Source organism: Microcaecilia unicolor, chromosome 9 (genome assembly GCF_901765095.1).
Source record: "Microcaecilia unicolor chromosome 9, aMicUni1.1, whole genome shotgun sequence".
NCBI lineage: Eukaryota > Metazoa > Chordata > Amphibia > Gymnophiona > Siphonopidae > Microcaecilia > Microcaecilia unicolor.
The window spans coordinates 122,856,516-122,882,638 of NC_044039.1; the positions used below are offsets into that span (position 1 = coordinate 122,856,516).

Here is a 26,123-nt window from a genome sequence, read left to right on the forward strand (position 1 = left end):
CTCAGTTTCGAGACTGAGCATATGCAACCTGAGGAAAGCAGCTACAGGGCCAGGCAATGCTGGGGGGTCAACCAAGGTACTTCAGGCAATGCTGGGGGGCCAGCCAAAGTACTTCAGGTGGGTGGGCAGTGGTGGCAGCGATGACGATTCTGCCCTGGGCTCGGCGGCGGCCATCCCTGGGCTCGGCGGCGGCCATCCCTGGGCCCAGCTCAGTCTCTCGGCGGCCCTGGCTGGGGCTCCCTCCCTCTCAAGGGCTGAGTTCACTGCCTCCACAGCAAGTTCAGCCCTGAATTGCTCTTGGAGGAGAAATCTGGGAATCCAGGTGTTGCAGTTTAACAATAAAGCTAGATCAGCACAATAAATGTTTACATTGAACACCCCACGTGTGTCAGATGTAATAACATTTCTCCTCTAAGTTAGACCTGCAAATAAAACATGGGGCGCTCTTTGCGGGAGTTAGTTGAATTTCCCTGTGAGAAGCTGCCTGAGCACATGTATAACTGTACAATCCCACAAGAACCTGATAGGATTACATAGCAAAACAAATGTGAGCTGGAAGCTGTGTCTCTCTGATGTGCCTTCTATTGTTCTTTAGGATATATTAAATATAAAAAGATAAACATGGAAGAAGAAGGTTAGTGTCGATCCTATAAAGCTTCAATTTCTGGTCTCTGTATTTAAGTCACTTTGGTGAGCTTGATGTCCCCTGTGATTTCTAGAGCTCTCACAGTCTGCAGTTGCCGGACACGATGTGCAAAATTACAAAGCTGCTGCCCGTCTAGAAAGACTCGGATGTGCTGATGTTCACAAAGAATCTCCATCTACAAGAGAAGGCCAAGGCCGGTGAAAGCACAGACAGACAATTAGTCAAAAAAACAAGAAGACTTTCACTATACCTTTGGTTGCCAAGATTGGAAAGTTCTTAAAAGTGGTGTGAAAGATAATGTACTGTAGTTGCTGTAGTAAAGGCTAATAAATAGAAATAAAACAAGAAAAAAATGAGGACACCTTTTTTTATTGGACTAACTAAATATATTTTTTGACTAGCTTTCAAAGAACCTTCTTCCTCAGGTGTGGAAGAGGGAGATATCTTAACCTCCCAGTAAAAGAAAGAATGAAATTCCCTTGGTGCCAGAAAGCAATAAAGTGGAAAATGTTTCATTCAGACCTAGGAAGCTTTCTTCCTAAAGAGGGGTGAGCATGTCAGTAACTTTAGTATGAAAAGAGTGTGAAGTGGAGATCTACAGTAGGCAATATTTATTTATTTATTTATATATATTTATTAACCGCATTAGCCACGGTTCTAGGTGGTGCACATAGCAACATACATAATAAGATATCATAAAAACAAATAAACCATTATAACAACCATAAAATAAAATACACCATAGAAGGAAATGGTGCTGACAAATGCAACACTTTGTGTTTTGAGAACATTTCCTTTTTAAACATGAAATATATAACTTGGAAGAGGTGACTTAAAGCCCAATTTCGCATAGGCTGCCTAGATAGAAAAAGGGTATCCACATCAGGACATTTACAGTTAGCAAGATATTTTGCATAAGGTTTGCTGAATGTAGAGCCTTTTGTAAAATTCTTTTCAGAATACATACGTATTTGACGACACACACTAGCAGGAGCAACCATTTGACAAAGAAACACCTTTAAAAAAGCGCAGCATCACTTGGGGTTCTACACATATAAAATGCCAGCACTCGGGGAGTAAGTAACCCTATAAAATGAGCGCCAACATTTATACCCCAAATACGTGCATAAATAATTAGAATAATGGTATATATGCACATGTTTGCATAATGCCAAAATTCCACCTAAATGCTATTCTGTAAATATGCACATACCTTGCATAGCATAACACAGTAAATGACGGCAGATAAAGATCCGCATGGTCCGTCCAGTCTGCCCAACAAGGTGGCCAGAGCCACACCCACCACTGTGTGCGTCCCAGTCACCCATGCTTAAATGCTGACTGTCAAGTCTCCATCGTGCCAACCATAAAGACAGCCAAACATGATGGAGTCTTGGTTATAACCACATAACATCCCCAAATATTGCTGTGATAGTATTCCACTTATCAGTCATGATGTCTTCCCTCCCACCATCCCACCCCCACCCCCAGCACAGCACCCTCACTCACAGCAAGTGGCAATAAAAAATGCAGTTTACAGGTGGATGTACACATGGGTGGAGTCTGGAGAAGTCTCGTGAGCAGCTTCTAGAACACTCTAAGATATGTGAATTTCTTTGGCATACATGTGTGAGCAACTTAAACCAACTCTATGGCTGGCATAAGTGCTTGTGCCTAAATTATAGGTGCGTATTTCACCTTTTATGCTAGTAGTCTATAATAAGTCTATAACTCGTTTTCCAACTCCAGTCAGGTTTTCAGGATATCCAAAATGAATATGCATGAACTTGATTTGCATACACTGCCTCCATTATATGCAAATCTCTTGCATGCATATTCATTGTGGAAATCCTGAAAACCTGACTGGCAAGGGGTACTCCAGGACTGGACTTGGGAAACACTGGTCTATAAAGCAGGGGTTCTCAACCCAGTCCTCCTGACACACCTAGCTGGGGAGGGGTCGATTCCCCCAGGCCCGGCCTTCAAGGGGGGCCCGGCACCAACAAGTCTTCTGTTGGTGGGCAGGCAGGCACAAAGTTCTGCTCCCTTGGTCTGTTTCTCTTTCCTGCTCTGTATGCCGGGACCCGGGTTATCGCGTTAATGCAGCTCTGCTGCCACAGGTCCTTCTTCCTGCCTTGTCTCGCCTCCTCCTGTGTGAAGTACTTCCTGTTTTCGCATAGGTAGGAGAGGATGTGGCAGAAAGAAGGACCTGTGCTAACGTGATAACTCAAGTCCCGACACACAGGAGCAGGAGAAAGACAAACCGAGAGAGAGAGAGAGAGAAGAAGTTCCTATGACTGAAATTTAGTCACGACCATTTGCGCCAAATAAAACCTGGTGTAAATCCTTTGCCTAACTTAAGTGTGGATTGGGTATATTCTATAACAATACGTGTAATGTTTAGGAACACCCACAACCCACCCATGCCCCTCCTATGGCCATGCCCCCTTTTGAGATCCGCCCATTAGAATTTATGCACACCACTTTACAGAATACACTTAGAAAGCTGCACACATAAATTCTAATTAGTGCCCATAATTGCTTGCTAGTGGCCGATTATTGGCACCAGTTGGCTTGTTAACCAACTAAGTCGCGTGCGCAATTTGGCCACACTGCCAAATTTGCACACATAACTTTAGGGGCCACATATATAATCTGGAGGTAAGTGTAAAAATCAGTGTGCCACTTTATAGAATTAAGGGACATGTGTATAATGTATAAATCAAGCAACAAATTTAATAAAAAGAAAGAGACAATTAAGAAGACAAATGAAAAAAACTCAATCATTGGGGCAAATCCCAAGTCCAAGCAAGCAGTTAGCTGACATTTATGCTTGCCTCAAAAGAGGTGTAAATATCAATGTCCAGATTTTGTAAAAAATATGTATGCGCTGTTGTGAAATCAGAAATATATATATACTTTGCTGGCCCACCCACCCATGTCCACAACACACCCCTTTCCAAAACGTGTTTGCTATAGATCTAATTGTGTAAATACTAGCTTTCTAAAATTGCTATTTACACATAAAAATGCTGCTCAAGCCTTTTAAAATGCTCTCTTTAGCATTTTTTTTAAATATTAAGGTGGACTGAACTAACCCTGGATATTCAATGCCAGGGCATGCCTGGCTCCCAAGATTTAATATCTGGGTATGTGTGCTGATCTGGGAGTTACCCAGACACCAACCAGCTTTTTTGCTGTCTTAACCAACGGCCACCCATTGAGGTGGCGATAAGGGCTCCAGCGGAAACTGGGACGCGCGCAGCGATGCTCAATTACCTTTCTACCCCTGATATCTCACCTTGCATCCAAACCAAAGTTTCAGCATGCTTGTCTGACATTGCTGTCTGGATGTCTCAACGCCACCTGAAATTAAATATGACCAAAACCGAGCTTCTCATTTTCCCCCCCAAACCCACCTCCCCGCTCCCCCCGTTTTCTATTTCTGTTGATGGCTCTCTCATTCTCCCTGTCTCCTCAGCTCGAAACCTTGGGGTCATCTTTGACTCTTCTCTCTCCTTCTCTGCTCATATCCAGCAGATTGCCAAGACCTGTCGTTTCTTTCTTTACAACATCCGTAAAATCCGCCCCTTTCTTTCCGAGCACTCTACCAAAACCCTCATCCACACCCTTGTCACCTCTCGTTTAGACTACTGCAATCTGCTTCTTGCTGGCCTCCCACTTAGTCACCTCTCCCCTCTCCAGTCGGTTCAAAACTCTGCTGCCCGTCTCATCTTCCGCCAGGGTCGCTTTACTCATACTACCCCTCTCCTCAAGACCCTTCACTGCAGGGGCGTAGCCAGACACCCAAATTTGGGTGGGCCTGGGCCCAAGATGGGTGGGCAGAAGTACTCCGCCTTGTCCCACAAGTGATTTCGTCTCTCCCTCTCTTGCCTGCATCCATATGGTCTCTCAAACATCCGCCCTTCCTTGAATACCTTTTAAATAGCAGATTTTCACCAGCAGCGAGCAGCAACTAATACACACTGCTCATGTTGGCCCCACAGCCTTTCCTCTGATATAACTTCCTGTTTCTGCAAAGGCGAGAATACATCAGAGGGAAGGCTACAGGGCCGGTGCAAACAGTATGTATCAGTCGCTGCTTGCTGCAGGCAAAGATCTGCTATTTAAAAGGTATGCAGGAGGGACAGTTGGGAGTATTCGGCTGGTGGGGCTTGGGAATCCCTGCCAGCCACATTATAGATGTGCTGCTACTGGGTGGGCCTGAACCCAAAGTGGATAGGCCTGGGCCCACCCAAGCCCACCCTTGGCTACGCCACTGCTTCACTGGCTCCCTATCCGTTTTCGCATCCTGTTCAAACTTCTTCTACTAACCTATAAATGTACTCACTCTGCTGCTCCCCAGTATCTCTCCACACTCGTCCATCCCTACACCCCTTCCTGTGCACTCCGCTCCATGGATAAATCCTTCTTATCTGTTCCCTTCTCCACTACTGCCAACTCCAGACTTCGCGCCTTTTGTCTCGCCTGGAATAAACTTCCTGAGCCCCTACGTCTTGCCCCATCCTTGGCCACCTTTAAATCTAGACTGAAAGCCCACCTCTTTAACATTGCTTTTGACTCGTAACCACTTGTAACCACTCTCCTCCACCTACCCTCCTCTCTTCCCGTTCACATTAATTGATTTGATTTGCTTACTTTATTTATTTTTTTGTCTATTAGATTGTAAGCTCTTTGAGCAGGGACTGTCTTTCTTCTATGTTAGTGCAGCGCTGCGTATGCTTTGTAGCGCTATAGAAATGCTAAATAGTAGTAGTAGTAGTAGTCGTGCAAACCATTTCCAGGGGTTTTCCTTTTCCCCCTGGAAATGGCGCACGCTTGGAGAGGAACTACTGCCAGCAGGCTGACTGCATTGGGCTTACCGACGCTTTGTAAAAGACCCCCTATATGCACTTATTTAGTCGGTTGGTGGACTGAATATCGCTGCTAACCTGCGAAGTTGTAGCTGCACCCAAATTCCGTTCCTGGACTGCAGCTCCTTGTGACTCTCGGCAAGTCACAGAGGGCCCTGTTTATTAAGGTACGTTAGTGTTTTTAGCATGCCTACACTTAGCGCGCACGCTAACCATGTAGGCAGGCACCTTTAGGGATATTGTAGTAAAAGACCCCCTACTTTTTCCCTTCAGCTAAAAGAGAACTTGATCAACTCAAAAATGGGCAGCCTAAGCATCAAGACAAACAGGCAACAGCACCATCTTGGCTGGGCACAAATAAAAGCAAACATGAAGGAAATTAGAAACATAGAAACATGAAGGCAGATAAAGGCCATATGACCCATCCACTCTGCCCATCCTCTGTAACCCCTAATTCTTCCTGTTCCTAAGCGATCCCACATGCTTATCCCATGCCTTTTTAAATTCTGGAACAGTCCTTGACTCCACATCTCCACCAGGAGGCCATTCCACGCCTCCACCACCCTTTCTGTGAAATAATATTTCCTTAGGTTACTCCTAAGCCTATTCCCTCTTAACTTTGTCATATGCCCCCTCATTCCAGAGCTCTCCTTCATTTGGAAAAGGCTCTCTTCCTGTACATAACTGCCCTTGAGATATTTAAACGTTTCTATCATGTTTCCTCTCTCCCTCCTCTCTTCCAGCATATACATGTTGAGGTTCATAAGCCTGTCCCTATAATTTTTGCATTCAAGACCGCTAACTAATTTCGTAGCCACTCTCTGGACCAACTCCATCCTGTTTATATCTTTCCGTAGGTGCGCTCTCCAGAACTGCAATCAGTACTCCAAATGAGGCCTCACCAGAGACTTATACAACGGCACTATCACCTCCTTTTTCCTGCTGGTCATGCCTCTCTTTATGCACCCAAGCATCCTTCTGGCTTTGGCCGTCACTTTTTCTATCTGTTTGAAAGTTTTAAGGGCGTCAGACACAATCACCCCCCAAGTCCCGCTCTTCCTTTGCACACTGAAGCACTTCACCCCCTATACTGTACCGTTCCCTCGGATATTTGCGACCCAAGTGCATGACCCTGCATTTTTTGAGATTAAACCTTAGTTGCCAAATATTGGTCCATTCCTTTAGCTTCGCTAGGTAGGTCCTTCCTCATATCATTCCACCCTGTTGCAGAGTTTAGTATCATCCGCAAAGAGACAAACCTTACCAGACAGCCCTTCCGCAATATCGCTCACAAAGACGTTAAAAAGAGCCGGCCCTAGGACCGATCCTTTCGGTACTCCACTGACGACCTCCTTTTCTTCAGAGCAAGCTCCATTTACCACCACACTCTGTCTTCTACCATTCAACCAATTTTTTACCCAATCAGTTACTCTAGGCCCCGCACTGAGGGCACTCGATTGCTGGAAAGGTGTCTGGAAAATTATACTTTGGTACTATGAAGTGCAGTCAATGTGCATTCTGCAGGAGGAATGGTGAAACGGGATATGTATGTAGTAATTTATTACACATTGGACTTTTGTTTTAAGGCATCTATATAATTGTTTTACAATGTAGTTAAATGTTTATATTTTTGATACTGAATCATGTTATGGATATTACTAGAATTCAATTTGCTGTCTCTAAGTTTTTACTTCATTGACAGTATATATACTTATATTTAGCCATTTTACTATTGTTATGCTGTTCACAAAATTGTAAGTTTTATCTTAAGTTGTAATTGTTATACACTACCTTGAGTGAATTTCTTCATAAAGGTGGTTAATAAATCCCAATAAACAAACATTTTGGAGTAGATATTCAAAGGGGTTTAACTGGACAGGAGAGACCAATATTCAGCTGCATTTAACTGGGCACTGCCGCTGAATATCTCCACTAACAGACCATTCCCTAACCAGCTAGGTTAGGGATGGTCCAGGAGTGGAATTAGAGTTGCCACAACTTAGCCGGTTAGTAGTGATATTCGCTCTGCTAATAAGAACGTAAGAGTAGCCATACTGGGTCAGATCAATGGTCCATCTAGCCTAGTATCCTGTTTTCCAAACAGTGGTCAAGCCAGGTCACAAGTACCTGGCAGAAACCCAAATCGTGGTAACACTCCATACTACAAATCCCAGGGCAAGCAATTGCTTCCTTTCTCTCAATAGCAGACTATGGACTTTTCCGCCAGGAATTTGTCCAATTTTTAAAAACCCAGATACACTAACCGCTGTTACCACATCCTCCGGCAAAGAGTTCCAGAGCTTAACTATTCATGAGTGAACAAATATTTCCTCCTATTTGTTTTAAAAGTATCTCCATGTATCTTCCTCGAGTGTCCCCTAGTCTTTGTACTTCTGGAACGAGTAAAAAAAAATTGATCTACTCATTCTACACCACTCGGGAGTTGTAGATCTCAATCATATCTCCCCTCATCCATCTCTTTTCCAAGTAAGCAAATGCATAAAGTTAGGACAGCAAAAAGGTTACCTTAACTTTATGTGCAAAGTTAACTGGGCCCCAGTCTGAGTATTGGCTGGTGCTGGGTCAGCGCACATTTCCTGATATTCAATGCTGGAAGCGGAGCATGCCCCGGGATTGAATATCCGGTGTTACTTCAGCCCCCAGCTGTGTGAGTGGTCTACAAACCACTTACTGCCGTGGGCTGAATATTACTCTCTTCATGTTTAGAGCTCTATGTAGATATATATGCACCAGCTTATGCCTGCCATTGACCTGGTGTAAGCTGTCGCACCTAAGTTTCGGCATGCCAAAGCGGCTTTGCGCTGCTATTCTATAATGGGTTAGGTGCGCCTTAACACCATTACAGAATTGGTTGTAAGCACACATATTTGTTGTGCCTACATTTAGGTGCCACTTTATGGAATTGTCCCTAAAAGAAAAGTCCATAAACCATTATTAAGATGGACTTGGGGAAAATCCACTGCTTATTTCTAGGATAAGCAGTATAAAATCTGTTTTACTGTTCTGGGATCTTGCCAGGTACTTGTGACTTGGATTGGCCACTGTTGGAAACAGGATACTGGGCTTGATGGACCTTTGGTCTGTCCCAGTATGGCAACGCTTATGTTCTTATGTTATGAGGATTAACTGATTTATCCAAGACCACAAGGAATGCCAGAAGGATTTGAATCATGGTTAATCTGGTTCATAGCCTGCAGCTCTAATCACTAGGCTACTCCTCCACTAAAAGCCTGCTATACTAAAGGGATTTTCCCATTATAGGGGTATTTTAAAGGAATTTTCATGCACAAAAGGGCTTGTATAAGATTTCCCTAGAGGATACGTGTGTAAAAGAAGCTGTGTATTTTTATATGACCCTCGCAGTGGTGTTCCTAGGGGGGCTGACACCCGGGGTGATAATCGCCGATGCGCCCCGCCCCCCGGGTTCAGTGCCCCCCCCCCGGTGCAGCGCAACCCCCACACCGGCAAAAGAACCCCCCACCACGACAAAAGAACCCCCCCCGGGTGCACACCGCTTGGGGGGGTCAGAGGGAGCATGGAAATGAACGAAGCTGACTGGCGCGCGGCACCCCCCCCCCCCTGGCGTGCACCCGGGGCAGACTGCCCCCACCGCCCTCCCCTTGGTACTCCACCCTCTTATAGGCTGAGGTGAAATTTGGGCTGATATATGCCTATAATTTATAAAATAATGCACCTACATTACAACCTAACAGTTACACCTGTGTCCAAGCAGTCTTAGAGCAGAGGAGTATCCTAGTGGTTAGTGCAATGGACTTTGAGCTTGGGGAACTGGGTTCAATTCCCACTGCACTCCTTGTGAATCTGGGACAAGTCATTTAACCCTCTATTGCCCCAGCTACAAAATAAGTGCCCACATATAAACCACTTTGATTGTAAGCACAAAAAAGCACTATGTCAAGTCTCATCCCCTTTCCCTTTAAAAAAAATAAATGTTTCTGGCTTCTTTCTAGCTGCGATTTCTGCTGGTTTTCCCCTAGCATTCTACAAAAACAAAAAGGCGCCTAAAGAAGAGGTTAAAAACAGGCACCTTCTCAACCTCCAAACCTAGGCAATCTAGTATAAAATTACACGTTACCTGTCTATGGGATACATATGGCTCAAAATTTGTCTTTTTTTTTTTTAAATTCAGCAATTTTTTACCTTGAAATTGTCTCCGGCTGTGAAAGGAAAATAGAGTATATTCTTCTCCTCAGTACCCCACTCCCCTGAAATCTGTGCATTTCGAGTTACAGATTTGTCTATGAAGTTAACTGTTAGCTGAAGGCCAATGTCACTGCCATCTTTTACCGAGTCGGGGGGGCCGCACAAGAGGCTCACAGCAAAGCTGAAAAGGCAATAAATAAATAAGTAAGCAGCAATATGAAGTATAACAGATTACAAAAAGTACATGGAGGGTAACTTTATAACAGGCCACCCAGGATGTCACGGCAGGTATGCACACATATTGCACATATTTTATAAGGGCAGTGTATGCATCTATGTGTCATTAAAAAAAATCAGCCTAGAGAAAGCAATGCATATTTGCATTAGCTCTGAGGCAGGTGTCAATTCCACCACCACTCTGCCTATTCTCTGCTCCCAGAAACACGTTTATTGTATACTAGTAGGTAATATGCACTGCCTGAAAGGCTCCGCTTAACACAAGACTATCTCTACTTCAGGAAGCAGGTGAAAGCTTAGCTCTTCAACCAGGCCTTTAATGGAAGAAGTAACTAACTTGGTCTCACTCACAAGGAGTGACACAGGCTGCACATAGTGCAGCAGGACATGTTTATCCACTCCTACCCTAGCTGAGATAATATTTAACCATCTCTCTGATCTCACATGCACCTTTCTTTAAATTAGTCAACTTATTTTCTAACTCCTCTTACTCTCTTACCTATCTATATGTTTCATCTTTGATTATACCCTACACTGTCAATTAAAATGTTCTATTATGTATTGTGTTGACATTGTAAGTAGTATGCTAAGCCATATTTTGTATTGTTGTTTGAATATTTTACTGCTGTAATTGTCTATTGCTTATGTTTGACTTATTCTTGCTGTACACCGCCTTGAGTGAATTCCTTTAAAAAGGCGGTAAATAAAACCTAATAAATAAATACATAAAATATAACTTCTTTGTCCCTACATTTTGCATGCATAAATATCAGGCCATTTTATGAGAGCCTATTTGGGTGAATAAAACACTTCTCTACAAGAACACATCCTTTATAAATTTACCTCCATAATCAAGAGGTGGGAACAGTGGCGTTCCTAGGCTGGCTGACACCCAGGGCAGATCGCTGATGCGCCCCCCCCGGGTGCAGCACGGCCCCCCCTGGGTGCAGCGTGACCCCCCGGGGTGCAGCGCGACCCCCCCGAGTGCATTTTTACCTGCTGGGGGGGTGCCGCGCGCCTGTCGGCTCCGAGTCCGCTCGTTCCCTGCTGCTCCCTCTGCCCCGGAACAGGAAGTAACCTGTTCCGCGCAGAGGGAGCAGCAGGGAGGGAACGAGCGGACTCGGCCAACAGGCGCACGGCACCCCCCAGCGGCGTGCACCCGGGGCAGACCGCCTCTCCCTTGGTACGCCACTGGGTGGGAATGCATAATACATGAGACAGTATGCCAGTGGGTAGGCTTCTTAAATTGCCAGTGGGTAGGCTTCTTAAATTAAATGTGATCTTGGGCAAGTCACTTAACCCTCCATTGCCTCAAGTACAAACTTAGATTGTGAGCCCTCCTGGGACAGAGAAATATCCAGTGTACCTGAATGTAACTCACCTTGAGCTACTACTGAAAAAAGTGTGAGCAAAATCTAAATAATAAATAAATAAATGGCATAAATGAACATGAGGCAAGTCTCTTTCAACTGAAAGGAAGAATGAGGGGGCATAGGATGAAGGTGAAAGGGGATAGATTCATAAGTAACCTGAGGAAATATTTCTTCACGGAAAGAATGGTGAATTTGTGGAACGGCCTCCCGGTGGAAGTGGTGGAGATGAAAGCATTACTTGAGTTCAAGAGAGCTTGGGACAAGTACATAGGATCTCTAAGGGAGTGATTGAGTAGATGGCTTGGATGGGCAGACTGGATAGGCCATCCATGTCCAAAAAGATGGACATCTTTATTTATACCTGGTACAGATTACTACTACTACTACTACTATTTAGATTACAGAAAGGTACTCTTATTGAGCAGCCCTCCACTGGATGGAGTAAGGGAAGTCACTGTAGGCATTTTTCTGTCCCTGGAGGGTTCACAATTAAAATAAAAAAAAAGAAAGAAAATTACAGAGTTACAGTGGAATTTGATCTAGCAGTCTCTGGTTCTCTGCTCCTCCACATGGACAGCTGGGTGGCCATTTTATAATGGATGGGATATTTGGCAAACAGAAAATTGGTGATGCTCGGTCGGAGAAAGACCGGAAACGATTATGGTCCTCTACTATTCGTTATTCAATGTCAGCATCTATATCTTAATCCCTTTTCGACATGGCCCATAGAGCCCTGTGGGCACCAGTGAAAACTTCATAAACTTTGTCCCGCCATTTCGGCTCTGTGTTGGATGGGAACATAGTAACATAGTAAATGACATAAGATAAAGACTTGTACGGTCCATCCAGTCTGACCAACAAGATAAACTCATTTTGCATGGTACATGATACTTTATACCTGAGTTTGATTTGTTCTTGCCATTCTCAGGGCACAGACCGTAGAAGTTTGCCCAGCACTGTTCTTGTACTAAGTTCTGAAGCTAACGTCAAAACCCCTTAAAATTTTCACTCCAGCCCATCTATATCTATTCAGTCACAATCAGGGCGTAGACCGTAGAAGTCTGTCCAGCACTGGTTTTGCTTCCCAATTACTGGTGTTGCCATCTAATCTCCGCTAACATTCCATGGATCCATTCCTTCTAAACAGGATTCCTTTATGTTTATCCGACGCATGTTTGAATTCAATTACTGTTTCATCTCTACCACCTTCCGCGGAAGGGCATTCCACATATCCACCACCCTCTCTGTGAAAAAATACTTCCTGACATTACTCCTGAGTCTGCCCCCTTTCAACCTCAATTCATGTCCTCTAGTTCTATCGCCTTCCCGTCTCCGAAAAGGTTCATTTGCGGATTGACACCTTTCAAATATTTGAACATCTGTATCATATCACCCGTTTCTCCTTTCCTCCAAGGTATACATGTTCATGTCAGCAAGTCTCTCCTCGTACGGTTTGCAACGCAAATCCCGTACCATTTTTGTAGTTTTTCTTTGCACCACTTCCAGTCTTTTTACATCTTTAGCAAGATACGGCCTCCAAAACTGAACACAATACTCCAAGTGGGGCCTCACCAACGACTTGTAGAGGGGCAACAACACCTCCTTTCTTCTGCTGGTTATACCCCTCTTTATGCAACCTAGCATCCTTCTGGTCATGGCCGTCACCTTGTTGTATTGTTTCTTCATCTTTAGATCCTCACACACCAACACCCCAAGGTCTCTCTCCTAAGTCGAGCTTACTAATCTCTCCCCGGAACGTTTCATAATCTTTTATTCTATTGTGCTACGGTGCAGTCCTTATGGCAGGAAGTATGGAAACTGATTTTGGATGTTCTTTCCTTAAAAATTCCACTTTCTTAGAAAGGAGCTATTTTAAATTATTGCTGGAAACCAATGTGTTATCTTCTGGACATGAAAAACTGCTTTCTATAATGACAGCCATTACTATTCAAACCATTCTGTGGTCCTTGAAAAGTGGTCAAATACTATGTGCATTTCTGGTGGGCATCTTTGTGTATGACATATAAATATGAGAGACACATTGCTGATGCAAATGATTGGTTGGGCCATTCTGACGCTGTCTGTTCAGCTTTACGGTCATTTTTGGATACTACCCTCACTTTCAGTTGAGGGGGTGGGGGAGGGGTAATGTATAATTCAGATATGTTAGACTCTATAACACATCCTTTTTGTATTGCTGCTAGGCTCCAGTTTTCAGGATCTAGGGTTGTTTTCTTTTTGGATTGAATGTTGTAATGTTTGAAACCTAATATAGATGCAACCTTAAAAAAATATGTTCCTCTGCTGACACAAAGACATCCCTGTTCCTTATTTTGCCCTATTTTAAATTGCACTATGTTGACATGAATACCATACCTCTAATTATGTGAATGTTTTGCTATGTTATTAAGGTGTACTAAATGAATGTTTTACTGTGTATGTTGCTGACACTGTATCACATTATTGTTATTAATATGATCTAATTTACCTGATACCAAGTTTTTACCTTGCTGTTATAATTGAGCATTTTACTATGTTAAAACTATTATTATAACTGTAAATTGCCAACATCCAGTTATACTTGCAGTGCACCGCTTGGGGAAAATTTCTTCAAACTGAAGCTAAATAAGGGGACAGCAGGGCATCTTTGGGTGGCAAACAAGCCAAACCTCATCCTACCATCCTGCCCTACAAGCTTCATCGAGATTGATGCTGTATGGGCTAAAAGGCGGGTAGGGTCATGGCCTCGGTGGTGGTGAAGCAGTCCTCCTCTGACAGCCAGAGCACACCTCTATGCATAGCAGTTGGCAACACTGTCTATGGGCCACTGCCATACTGACCCCTCTTGCATTCTTATTTTTCACACTGCACAAAAACAACATGTGTTGGGGGAGGCACATGGACAGTACACTACTGACTGCAGAACATAGTGGAATGCTCTGGCAGGATCTCCACCAGCTCATGTATTTTTAATTTGAATTATGGGTCACTGGGGCAGAGAGTGGGAGGTCAGAGCAGAGATAAAATGTTGTGCCCATTCACTTTGGACTCATGCCCACCCACAATTGCACATGTGGCTACACCACTGGAAATAGCAGAATTGATTAAAAACAGCTGGAAAAAATAGCAAAATATTATGATTTACCAACTAAAGCGGAAAGACTTTGGCAAAAATTCAGTGGTAATACCAACTATAATTGGAGATCTTGGAGCAATAATGATTGGACTCCCAAAATAATTGGAAATATAACCCCATAAATTTTACAAAACAAAACAAAAAAAATACCCTACTTCAAACAGCATGCATTCTGTGCAGTATGTAGGACCCAAATCAACGGAGTTAAAACCAGTCACCATTGACTGTGATGCACCACACATGAAAAATATAACAACATTGACAGCAAGTGAAGCAAATTTGGAAGAAGAAAACATGGCCTGAATAACTATATTATAAAAAACAACGAATCCATGGAGTTTGCAAAGAAAACATCAATACTAATAAAATTATTATTATTAATAATAAACTAGTTCCATGAGATCATCTCAACAATATTGTCACCAACAAGCATCTGTCTCCTCCTCATTTATCTGTTGGACTCCACCATATGTAGTGTTATTTTTAGAATGCAGATTCACTGTTCAGCCAGACAATCAGATACCATAATATCCAAAGCAACCATCACAAACACCAGCTTCTAAACCTACCTCCTGGGACTTGAATTCACCACTCCCATGATGGTAAGTCTCATGGCTGGTTTCATTCCTCCTTTAATCTCCCCCAAATATTGTTCCACCTTAAAAGAAATTAAGTTTTCACACTGTCATTTTAATGTTTACCAAGCATGCCTTGCATACATTTACCTTATGCGGGTCTTTCCCATGCACTAAGACCATTTTACCAGAACAGTAAAATGGCCGATTTTCTACTTTTGGAACTAATGGCCATATGCTAATGTTGCCATTTTGTAGACAGTAAGAGTCGCATGCTAATCCTGTGCTAATCAGTCAGCACATAGTAATGTAGATGGTAAAATGATGTCTTACCTGATAATGTTCCTTCCTTTAATTCAACCAGACCAGTCCAGACTAATGGGTTATGTCCATTTACCAGTAGAAGGAGACAGAGAAAATAGTTCCAAGTAATCTGCCCCTTAAGGGCCTTGTGCATCCTGTTATGCTCAATATTTTGACAAGCCAAGCAATGGTGCTCTGTACTGCCACAAGAAAAGCCAAGGAAGTTAAACATAGATGCCACTTGTTCCCAGGTTCAGCATACCCAGGAGGTCCTGTGTAAACAAGACCCAGCCATAAATCTCAACCAGGGGAAATGATGAGAAATGATTCACCACACAGCTTGCACTCGCCAACCCCTAGACCCACCCCTGAAACGGGGAAGTAGCCCTAGGCTCAAGCTGAAGCCAGAGCCCCATGTATCTGACATAGCAAGGTGGAATGGAGAAGATGAATCCAAAGATGACAAAACTCTCATCGCCGCAGCGATGACAACAGCAACCATGTGCACAGGCACTTGTAGTGAGACCTAAATGAACCAAACCTGGAAGAAACCAGAAAGGGAGAGCGTCTGGACTTGTCTGGTTGGATTAAAGGAAATAAAATTATCAGGTAAGACATAATTTTACCTTCCTTGTCGTCCACCAGACCAGTCCAGACTAATGGGATCTAGCAAAGCAGGGTCCCCATTAGAGCTGGAGTCACCGAAGAACAAGAACCCGGAAGGTCCACAAAGGAAGAATGAGAGCCCACAACCGAAGGTATGAAACAAAGACACCAGAACACATTCAGAACCCCAGGCCGCAAAAACAAACTATGCACCCCTAACAAGAGAGAGGGGTAAAGGAGTAAACAAAGATTTCAGTGCCCTGAAATCCAAAAGAGCCTGTGTGGCATGGCCAAGAGAGCCCCTGGAACCAGGGAACAAGGTCAGGATACCAGTGTCCTCAAAGAACAGAGGATGCAGTATTTCCAACAGTGCCCAAGAAGGGCTCAAGAGAGAGGAAGAAATGCACTCCCCCAAGAGGAGGGTGTAGTTCACCAATCAAAGAGAGGCAAGTGCAAAGAAGGAATGGAACTGTGGCGAAGGAGACCTGAGGTAGAGAAAGAGAGGACCTCAAAGTCAACCCTGTGCAGCCACTACAGGAATGGAGTCCACTCATGCTGAACCAGAAGCGTGAATACTCTACACAAGAGAGGCAAAGAGAGCTCAGAATCTGTACCTGCCAGGACAGACCTGGGATACTGCTGAAGAAGCCAAAGAAACAGCTGCTTCCCAGGTAAGCAGAAGCATGTCCCAAGGCAAGAAAAGCCAAGTAAGTACCCCAAGAAGGAACCTCCCCAAGCAACACTAGGGCTATTATCCCCAAGGCCAGCCAGGAGCCAGCTTCACATGCAGCCATACCCCGTAAATGCATCCCAGAGATGACCATGAGGTGTGCCCTAAGCCAACAGTGTGCCACTACCAGGAGAGTAAGGGGGTCTTTTACAAAGGTGCACTAGCGTTTTTAGTGCGCGCTAATGATTAGAGCACTCTAAATGCTAGACACGCCCATAGGAATATATGAGTGTCTCTAGCGTTTAGCAAACACTTATATTTAGCATGCAATAAAAATGCTAGTGTGCCTTTGTAAAAGGGGACCTAAAAGAGCAAAATGCCAGAGACCTGGTACCCTCTACATATTGAAACAAAAGTGACACAGAGAAAGGAAAATATGGATGCAGCTGCTGACCCTATGGAGAGGGAATCCCAGCCAAAAGGGAGCCACCTGAAATACCCAGTCATGCTCTAAATACCAACCTACAACTGACCCCATACACCAATATGGAGACGTGACCATCACACAGAGAGGGGAGGCGCCCAAAATGCGGAGACGGAGCCGAGCTTCACAGGCAAGGATGGGGAGAGTGTTCCATATGCTGAAAAGTAGTTACAGCCAACAGAAGAGCCAAGATGCCTCCCAAAGCAGTGAAAGAGCCATTTCCAACAAGCAGAGATGGTGGTGGTGCATGTTACAGTTAGTGCTGAAGTGGAGCACAAGATAGTAAGAAGGAGCAACGCTGAGCAGGCCATGACAAAGGTGTGTAACAGACAGAGGAAGCAGCACCCCTCATGCAGAAATGGAAGTGCACCAGAAGCGGAGCCAGGTTGACGGCGCGTGGGGAGTGAAAGCGGCGTGAGAGAGGACTTCCACTGGCCCAGTGCACATTTTCAAAGCAACACGACGAGAAAAAAAATAGGCGCAGGTGCCGGCAGAACTCCGTTTGGGGGAGCAGCCGCTCCCCTGGCGCCCCGCCTAGCTACGCCACTGAGGTGCACCCAATAAACAAAAATGAAGGGACACTCAGCATGCAGAGCCACAGTTTCACCAAACATGCAAGCATGGAATTTAGATGAAGATGCAGAAATGGAATTGCACTCAGCATGCCAAGGACAGAGCCCACACTCAATGGCCAGAGATGAAGCCCACGCTCAATGCTCAGAGCCAGAGCCCATGCTCAACCTCCAGAGACGGAGCCTTCACTCAGCAGCGAAAGATATGAGCATCAAAGAAGGAGCCCCTGTCCAACAGTCAGAGCAGGACTCACAGTTCAATAGCCCAAGAAGAACACTGGCCATAGCTAGAGAGAAAGCCATGCCAAACCCTACAGAGCATAAGCCCAAAGCTATGTTCAACATCCAGAGAGGGAGATATGCTCAGGTGAAATATACCAAACATCCAAAACTATAGGCATGCCCAAACCAAAGGTAAGGCCATATCTGGTGAGTGTTACATGCCCAACAACCCTAGATGGACTCCGCCAATGTCTACCTGCCCAACCAGAAGAGATGGGTACTGTGGAAGTGAAAGGTAACGTGACTGAACAACCATCCCGAACGGAGTCTTGCTCAATTGCCCGAGGAGGGGACTGAGTCAACAGACCCTCACCGAGAAGAAACCATGCTCTCAGAGCACTGCACCCACTGAAATGATGCTCAGCTGCCATGAAGAAAGGAGAGTACTGGGGACACGTAAGACTAGAAAATTTCAGCAGCATGCCACCGCAGCAGACGCTGGCATCAGCCTATAAACAAGGATAAGGAAAAGCCACACACCCAGATGTAAAGCACACCCTCTAAGGGATTCAGACCTCAGAAAGAATGCTGCCAACATGACGTCTCCAGCCCACAGGCCCCCTGGCAATACCAACTTGGAAGCCATCAAATACTCACCAAAGGAGCACTGCCTGAGGAATCTGACAAAAAAACAACAACAGAGCAGGGCCAACGTACCCTGGGCATAGGTAACCTTCCAAGAATAGACCATCAAGAAACACAAATTTGCCCAGACACATACAATGCCTGAGTTTTGCCCCACCAGAGAGCTGATGGGTCAATTTCCAGGCAAGCCAGAAGTCTGCTGCGCTAATCCAAGACTGAAAGCAGGGAAATGGCAAAAAACAGAACCCAAAGGGGAAATTGTTACAAAAGTACTCCCCATGAAAGGACGCCAGGAAGCAGCCCCTACATGAACAACCCCCTGCCCCGCGGTTCTGACAGAAAGCTGCCGAAGAACAAGAAGGAGCAGCCAGACTGAGGTCAGGTGTACTGTAGAATGGAGACCCAACTCTCCCTAAGGGTGCCCTGGCACGGGAGTCGCAGCACAGAGGGATTCCTTACTACACCTCCCAATGGTGGAGGAAAAGCTAGCTGCTGAAGTGCTGTCCAATGAAAAGCCAGAGCTGCCATGGAAAACCGGCAGCCCGAACACCGCATGCGAACTGAGAAAGGACCTGCAGAGACCACCTAACAGGCTGGGGAGAAAGACATGCAAAGCACGGCAACTTGCACTGCACCCTCCGACAGATCCCGCACTGCACCGCTAACTCCAGCCTCTAGATGGCCCGTGCACGACAGAAAATGAAAATGCTCTCTTTTCTTGTTTAATTTTTTTTCATACTAGGTAAAAAACGTGTGACAACACTCCAAGAGAAACCCCTGGGAACCAACGCAGACAACACCAACGCAACAAGAAAGTAAGGAAGTTCAACTTGCTGTCTGTCCATGATGTCCAACAAGGAATCCATTCAAACAGCCGATGAACATTCTTCAAAGTTGCCTCACAGGGCATGAGAGGAGCTGAGGGGGGGGGGGGGGGGGGGAGCTGGCAACACCGAGTGTCACCCCAGCTGAAGACAAGGGACCCAGAAACCCCGGGTATCAGCTAGTCCAAGAAGACATCTTCAAATAATCAGCTATACTCCTGCTCAACTACCACCTGGAGGAACCAGGCCAGAAGCCACCAGCAAAGCACCAGATAGGAGTTGCACAATCCGTCCACCATCCGCTAGGAGACAGAGAAATTCTGAGCATGACAGGATGCATGAGGCCCTTAAGGGGCGGATTACTTGGAACTATTTTCTCCTTCTTCTGCTGCTGGTGGATTGGCATAACCCATTAGTCTGACTGGTCTGGTGGATGACAAGGAAGCACTAACTGATTAGCACAGAAATGCCCACTCTCCACCCCCAGACAGGACCCCTCTACATAAAAAATTAAAATATGTTTTAGAGTGGGTGTAGCACACACAGATTAGGAACTTTTAAGCTGCAGTAAGCAAGCTCTAGCACTTACCACAGCTTAGTAAAAGGACCCCTGCAAAAACTTCTAATGAAGGAACCCGTGTGGTGTGGAAAGCTCTTATACAATCATGTCTGTGGATAGTTCTCATGTTGGATTAATAAAACATATCAGCTAGTGGCAACCGCAGTTTATTAGTAGCAATCTTCCAACACAAAGTGTGATATGCACTCTATTGATTTTATCAAAACGAGTGTTTTTGAGCCATTTTTGCAAGTAACTCACACTGGTCACGTGGAGCCCAGTGTAGGCAATTATTATGCTTTGAATGCTTGGTTTGAAAGTGTGTCTGTTCATTTCACAGGTATTTAATGTACCCCTGCGGTCAGGTGCTCCTGCCAAAACATGCTGGCGGATTTTTGAGATACCTATTGATAGGACAGTGCATATCATACCTTCTGTTGGAAGATTGCTACTAATAAACTGTGGTTGCCACTAGCTGGAATGCCTGGCTGCTTTTTCGTTGGATTATTGGACTTTTGCCCTTTTGTGCCTCTTCACTGTTTCTGGTTAATAAGACATACCACAAGACGAAATGAAGTCCATGAAACTAGACTGTTTTCTGAACACCTTACACAGTTCAGTGCTCATGCAATAAGAGACACTAGAAGGGCCAGTGAGACAAGGAAGACAAAGTGATCCAAGAGAGCCCCAGCAATGCTGTAGCTCTAGAGAGAAGCACAGAGACTTACTGGCTGCCATCATACTAGAAGGCTTCTTGTTTTGCTGGAATTAAAAAAAAAATCAGTCTGCCAAGCTGAGTGAAGTACTACAGGGTGATGGGCAAATCTATCCAGATTCAATATAAGCCCTAGTAAATCTGCAGGTAGTTCAGATAATTCCCCTCAGCATACATTACAGAAACTCCTAATTTTAGAAGTCTGTATGAAGAAATATACCAGGATTGGGAAGTGTGGCCGATCTCTTTCTCAGTCACTGCTCAATTTGGGTGTTGATGAACTTTAAGAGAACACTTCTTCCCTCCCCAGCCAAACTCCAGTCCTTGAGGGGTCTATGAGGAAGCCACATGCCTATCATAATCACCCCGCATAACACAGAGGAAATTGAGTTTTAACAGTTACAATAACTCAATAAGTTATTTCGCCTTCTGTGACTTCACAATAATATATTTTAGTGCTACCCATTCTCATGTGGCATTTCAAATTAGCTAACTTGTTTGAGAAAAAGTGTCTCTAACAGAGAAGAAACACCCATTTCTGGTCTAGAGAAAGACAGGAAGACTATATGAAAAGATTCAGAAAGTTCTTATTTTCTAAAGGCAACCTAGGCACCTATGTGCCTTTATACTTGTAAAACAGTCTCCATAGTAACCTCCAATAATGCACAAACATTCTCACATAAATGTACAGCTGTTTCAAAGAATGGGCAAAGGTGTGCATATACACATATTTCATAAAACACATGTACACATGGCAATTCCACCCCAGCTCTGCCCAAACTACTCTTCTGGGAAGACCTACAGACAGAGCATCAAAAACTACGCACAATCTTTGGCATGCTTATTTTTTATTCATGTTTTCCCACACATTTTAAACGAGTCTGTTAACAAGCACAAAATATGCTTCGGACCAGAAAACGCTTACCCCCTACATTTTATTCTAGCAAAGATTTATGGTCTTCAAGCAATAGTTGGGTGAGGCCAGAGGTGTAATAGTAAGCATTGAAGGCCTTGTTCTTCCATAGATGAAAGGAGAGTGGTAGGGCATTAATTTAGGCTAGAGAAGGCTCTGTATTTATTTAAAAAATGTATAGACCACCACGCTATCCTACAATTCTAGGTGGTTTCCAAGATACATACACAAAAATTTAACAAAATACACAATTTTCTTCAAAAATTAAAACAGACATAACACAGGGTACTAAAAAATAAAATACACCTCAGTCTTTAAATGATAACAAAAGCTTGTACAAACAACTGAGCCTTTAAACACTTCCTAAATTGTGTAACAGAGCTCATCTCTAGCCTTCCCTACTGGCAGTAAAGAGCAACAGCCAGTAGGCCCTCAGGCCAGAATGCACAACATTTATTGAAAGGAAGATGGATGGCTGCAAGGCCAGTATGATTTATAATTTATTTATTTATTTTTGGATTTAGTTCAAGCCTTTTACAATAGCAGCTCAAGGCACATTACATTCAGGTGTACTATTTCCCTGTCCCTAGAAGGCTTACGTGCTAAGTTTTTTTTTACCTGAGGCTATTTAATGTTTCATCTTTTTACTACACAAGTTGCAGCTTTTCGTAGCTTACTTTCTATAGGGAACGAAGGTTTATGAGATTTCAATTTTGTGTCGTATCAACACCAAATTTTGAGGACATGTTTAAGGGGGTCTTAAGGATTCTGCCCGTGGGGAGGGGGAGTGGAGTTGGATCCATTCATATTCATAACTGTAGTTATGTGCATACTGCAGTATCTACATTACGTATACAAAATTGTAAAGAATAAGTATAAAGCAAAGAAGGGACATTAACTAAATGACATGGGGACAAAGTTTGTCCCCATCCCCACAACTCAAAATCCATGCAGTCTTTGACCCCATCCCCACCCTATCCCTGTAAGCTTTGAGACAGCCACTGCATGTTTTGCAGTTTATATATTACAGGGCCTTTTGTAGGCCTAAAATCAATATAACCAAACGAAAAACATTACATGCATATTTTTAAATTTTAATCAAAATACTGATACGATTTTAATCTGTGGATGAATAATAAGTTAAGAAGTGAGGCGAGATGATGCGATGTTGCATGTAAGAAGGAGCTAGAGAATGACACAGGGACAAAGTTTGTCCTCATCCCTGCAAACTCAAACTCCATCCCTATCCTGACCCGCTGGCTTTGACCCCATTCCCATTCCATCTCTGTGGTAATTCCTTTAAAATATTACTGTTACTGCGGATTTACCGCTTGTCCCCATCCCCATGTCATTCCCTAATACCAACATGTCAAAAACAAATTTAGAACATTATCTAAACCAATACTGAACAAACTTTTAGTCAACAATAGGGTTACAGTACCTTTTCTGAAGTAAACTGTACAATATTTATACTCCTTTTCAGATGTTAGAATAAACAGTAGAATCTCCCATACACTTATCCTCTTTCACACCCTTGGAACTCCTGGGTTACAAGAGGTTACCTCTCTTTCCCAGTCCTTCCAAATAAGATCCACCTTCAGTTTGGATATAATACTCTCTGTCTAGGCTCCTCACTGTATTTGGCAGCAGTGTACTAGGAAATATTGAAACGGTTTGCTAGCTGACTATATACAGTTGTATCTGAGCTATAAACGGTTTTTCATCATCTTATTTTACAACTCCAAACTGCTAAGCTCAACAAATCTCCTCACTTATCCTGGACCCTCCTAGCTAGAGAAACACTAACAGCCTGTCCCTTGTTGGGAAGTTCACCCCTGAGGCTAACTGCTTAGTGTGTCCCCATTTCACTTTACTCAGGATTTTTCTCCTTTTTCCTTGTCCTGTAACCTAAATGGTGCTGCAGAGCCCAAGCCTGCATCTGGCTGGCTGAAAAGTGACCATAAGACCTTTTACCTCCAAAACTTGGGTCTTATAAAACCTCACTAACCTCTCTAGTTCCTTCCCTAGGCACATCCCTGTTGGGAGTCCAGCTAGAACAATCCTAGGGCTCTCATCCCTATGTTGCTTCCAGGACAACTCCACTCCTGAAAGGACATACAAAAGAAATTCACCTCACCTTTTAACTGTGAAGGTTTTTGTGATCCTATGTCACATTAAAATTTTCAGCCTCCAAAAATGCAACAGACTCCCAACTAATCTCCATCACTTTTTCTCCCTGTCCTTCCCCTCTCTATCATGTTCTCTCCACCTAGCAAATTCCTACCCTTTTCTTTTCCTTTCCCAAGCTCATCTCCATCGATCTCTCTCCCATTCCCAGCTTGTTCCTGCTATTCTCTTTGCCTCTCCCCTGCACAACCTCACCACTCCCTTTCCCCCAAGCCTATTCTCATTGCCTGTTTCACCCACATCCCCACCACTTTCTGCCCCATCCTGTCCCATTATTCTTTCCCCTCAACCAGATGCTTCAACTGCTTTGATGGAACTTGTAGTACGTTGTAACATCTATACTGCAGTGTGTCAGTATTGCTGAAAATACACTGTCAATACAGCACACCAACGAAGAAAAAAAAAAGAATGTAAGGGGAGAAATCATTCTAATTAAAAGCAATCCCAGACCACTGTTATATACTATGGACTTTTTGGTCTAGACTTGTTTTATTAACGAATAAGCCATAAAAGTGCCCTAAATTACCACTGCAGGAACAAAGGAATGATACCCCTTACTCCTTCAGTGGTCATTGACCACCTCCTACCCTGCAAGGATGTAAATAAAACAGTACATACCAGCTTCTACGACAGCTTCAGATGTTATGGCCAATCCTATTAGAGCAGCAAGCGGGTGCCTGCAATAGCCTAGTGGTCGGTGCAGTGCACTATAGAGAAGGTTATTACACTTGTGGTGGAAAGCATCATCCCCCTAAAACCTACTGTACCCGCACACAGGTGACACCTGCAGCCACAAGGGTTATTGTAATGGTGTGTAGTCGGGTACAGTAGGTTTTCGTGGGTTTAGAAGGGCTTATCATACAGTATAAGCAATATAAGGGGGTAACAGTGAGATGTGTATCTGGGACCTTTTCTGTGAAGTCCACTGCAGTGCCCCCTATAATAATAATAATAATAATAATAATAAAACTTTATTTATAACTGCTATATCTGTAAAAGTCTAAGCAGGGAACAAATCACATACAAAGTTTTAAAAAATAACAATAAAAACTATTTCATCACTCAAAAAACTATACAAAATTTGCTCTGCTGGGATGCCTGTGTGGCCAGTCTATTGGAAAGCTGGCTCCTCCTACATCCCAAAGGCTTGATTTTGTGCGTTTTTCACTTGGACATTTTTGTTTCGAAAATGGTCCAAAAAGATAGACGCACTAAACACAACAACATGTAGGAAATGGATTTCAGGGCTCTGTTCTTTCCTGGGTTTCTTCTTATCTCTCCCATTGTACTTTTAGTGTATACTTTGGTGGATCCTCCTCCATTTCTCTCTCACTATCAGTTGGTGTACCTCAGGATCTGTCCTGGGACCTTTTCTTTTCTTCACCTATACTTCCTCCCTTGGTACTCTGATCTCATCCCACGGTTTTCAGTACCACCTTTATGCTGATGACTCCCAGATCTACTTCTCCACACCAGAAATTTCAGCAGGAATTCAGGCCAAAGAATTAGCCTGCCTGTCTGACATTGCTGCCTGGATGTCTCACCACCATCTGAAACTAAACATAAGCTTATCTTTCCCCCTAAACCAACCTCTCCTATTCCCGCTTTCTCTGTCTCTGTGGATAACACTCTCATACATACCGAGCTTCATTTTTTTTCTACCTTCAAAACATATCCTCACTCCTTTCTGCTGGTACATAGTGAGGGGCATAATCGAACGAAAACGTCTATCTCCATGGGCGTTTATCTCCGAGAACGGGTCCGTGAAGGGGCGGACCGAACCGTATTTTGGGAAAAAATAGACGTCCATGTTTTATTCGATAATTTGTGAGCTGGGCGTTTTTGTTTTTCAGCGATAATGGAAAATGAAAGCGCCCAGCTCAAAAACGAATAAATCCAAGGCATTTGTTCGTGGGAGGGGCCAGGAGTCGTAGTGCACTGGTCCCCCTCACATGCCAGGACACCAACCGGGCACCCTAGGGGGCACTTTTACAAAAAAAACAAAAAGGTAAAAGAGCTCCCAGGTGCATAGCACCCTTCCGTTGGGTGTTGAGCCCCCCAAATCCCCCTCAAAACCCACCACCCACAAGTCTACACCATTACTATAGCCCTAAGGGGTGAAGGGGGGCACCTACATGTGGGTACAGTGGGTTTGGGGGGCAGTGTGGAGGGCTCCCATTTACCAGCACAAGTGTAACAGGTGGGGGGGGGGGGATGGGCCTGGGTCTACCTGCCTGACGTCCACTGCACCCCCTAATAACTGCTCCAGTGACCTGCATACTGCTGCTAGGGAGGTGGGTATGACATTTGAGGGTGAACATAAAAAGTTGTGAAACGGCATATTTTTGTGGTGAGAGGGGGTTTGTGACCACTGGGGGAGTCAGGGGAGGTCATCCC

The 26,123-nt window shown here is 44.2% G+C and overlaps 1 protein-coding gene across 1 annotated transcript in view; it reads right to left on the reverse strand.

Annotated features, from left to right (window-relative positions):
• The window catches only part of LOC115477791 (galectin-related protein-like), a 36,675-nt gene continuing 10,552 nt past the window's right edge, over positions 1 to 26,123 (reverse strand). Inside the window, exons 2-4 of the mRNA XM_030214874.1 lie at positions 15,021 to 15,109; positions 9,703 to 9,886; positions 1 to 821 (exon numbers count right to left, since the gene is read on the reverse strand). Of these exons, the coding sequence (XP_030070734.1) occupies positions 678 to 821; positions 9,703 to 9,886; positions 15,021 to 15,109 (417 nt within the window). The 3' untranslated portion in view covers positions 1 to 677. The remainder of the gene's footprint in view (positions 822 to 9,702; positions 9,887 to 15,020; positions 15,110 to 26,123) is intronic.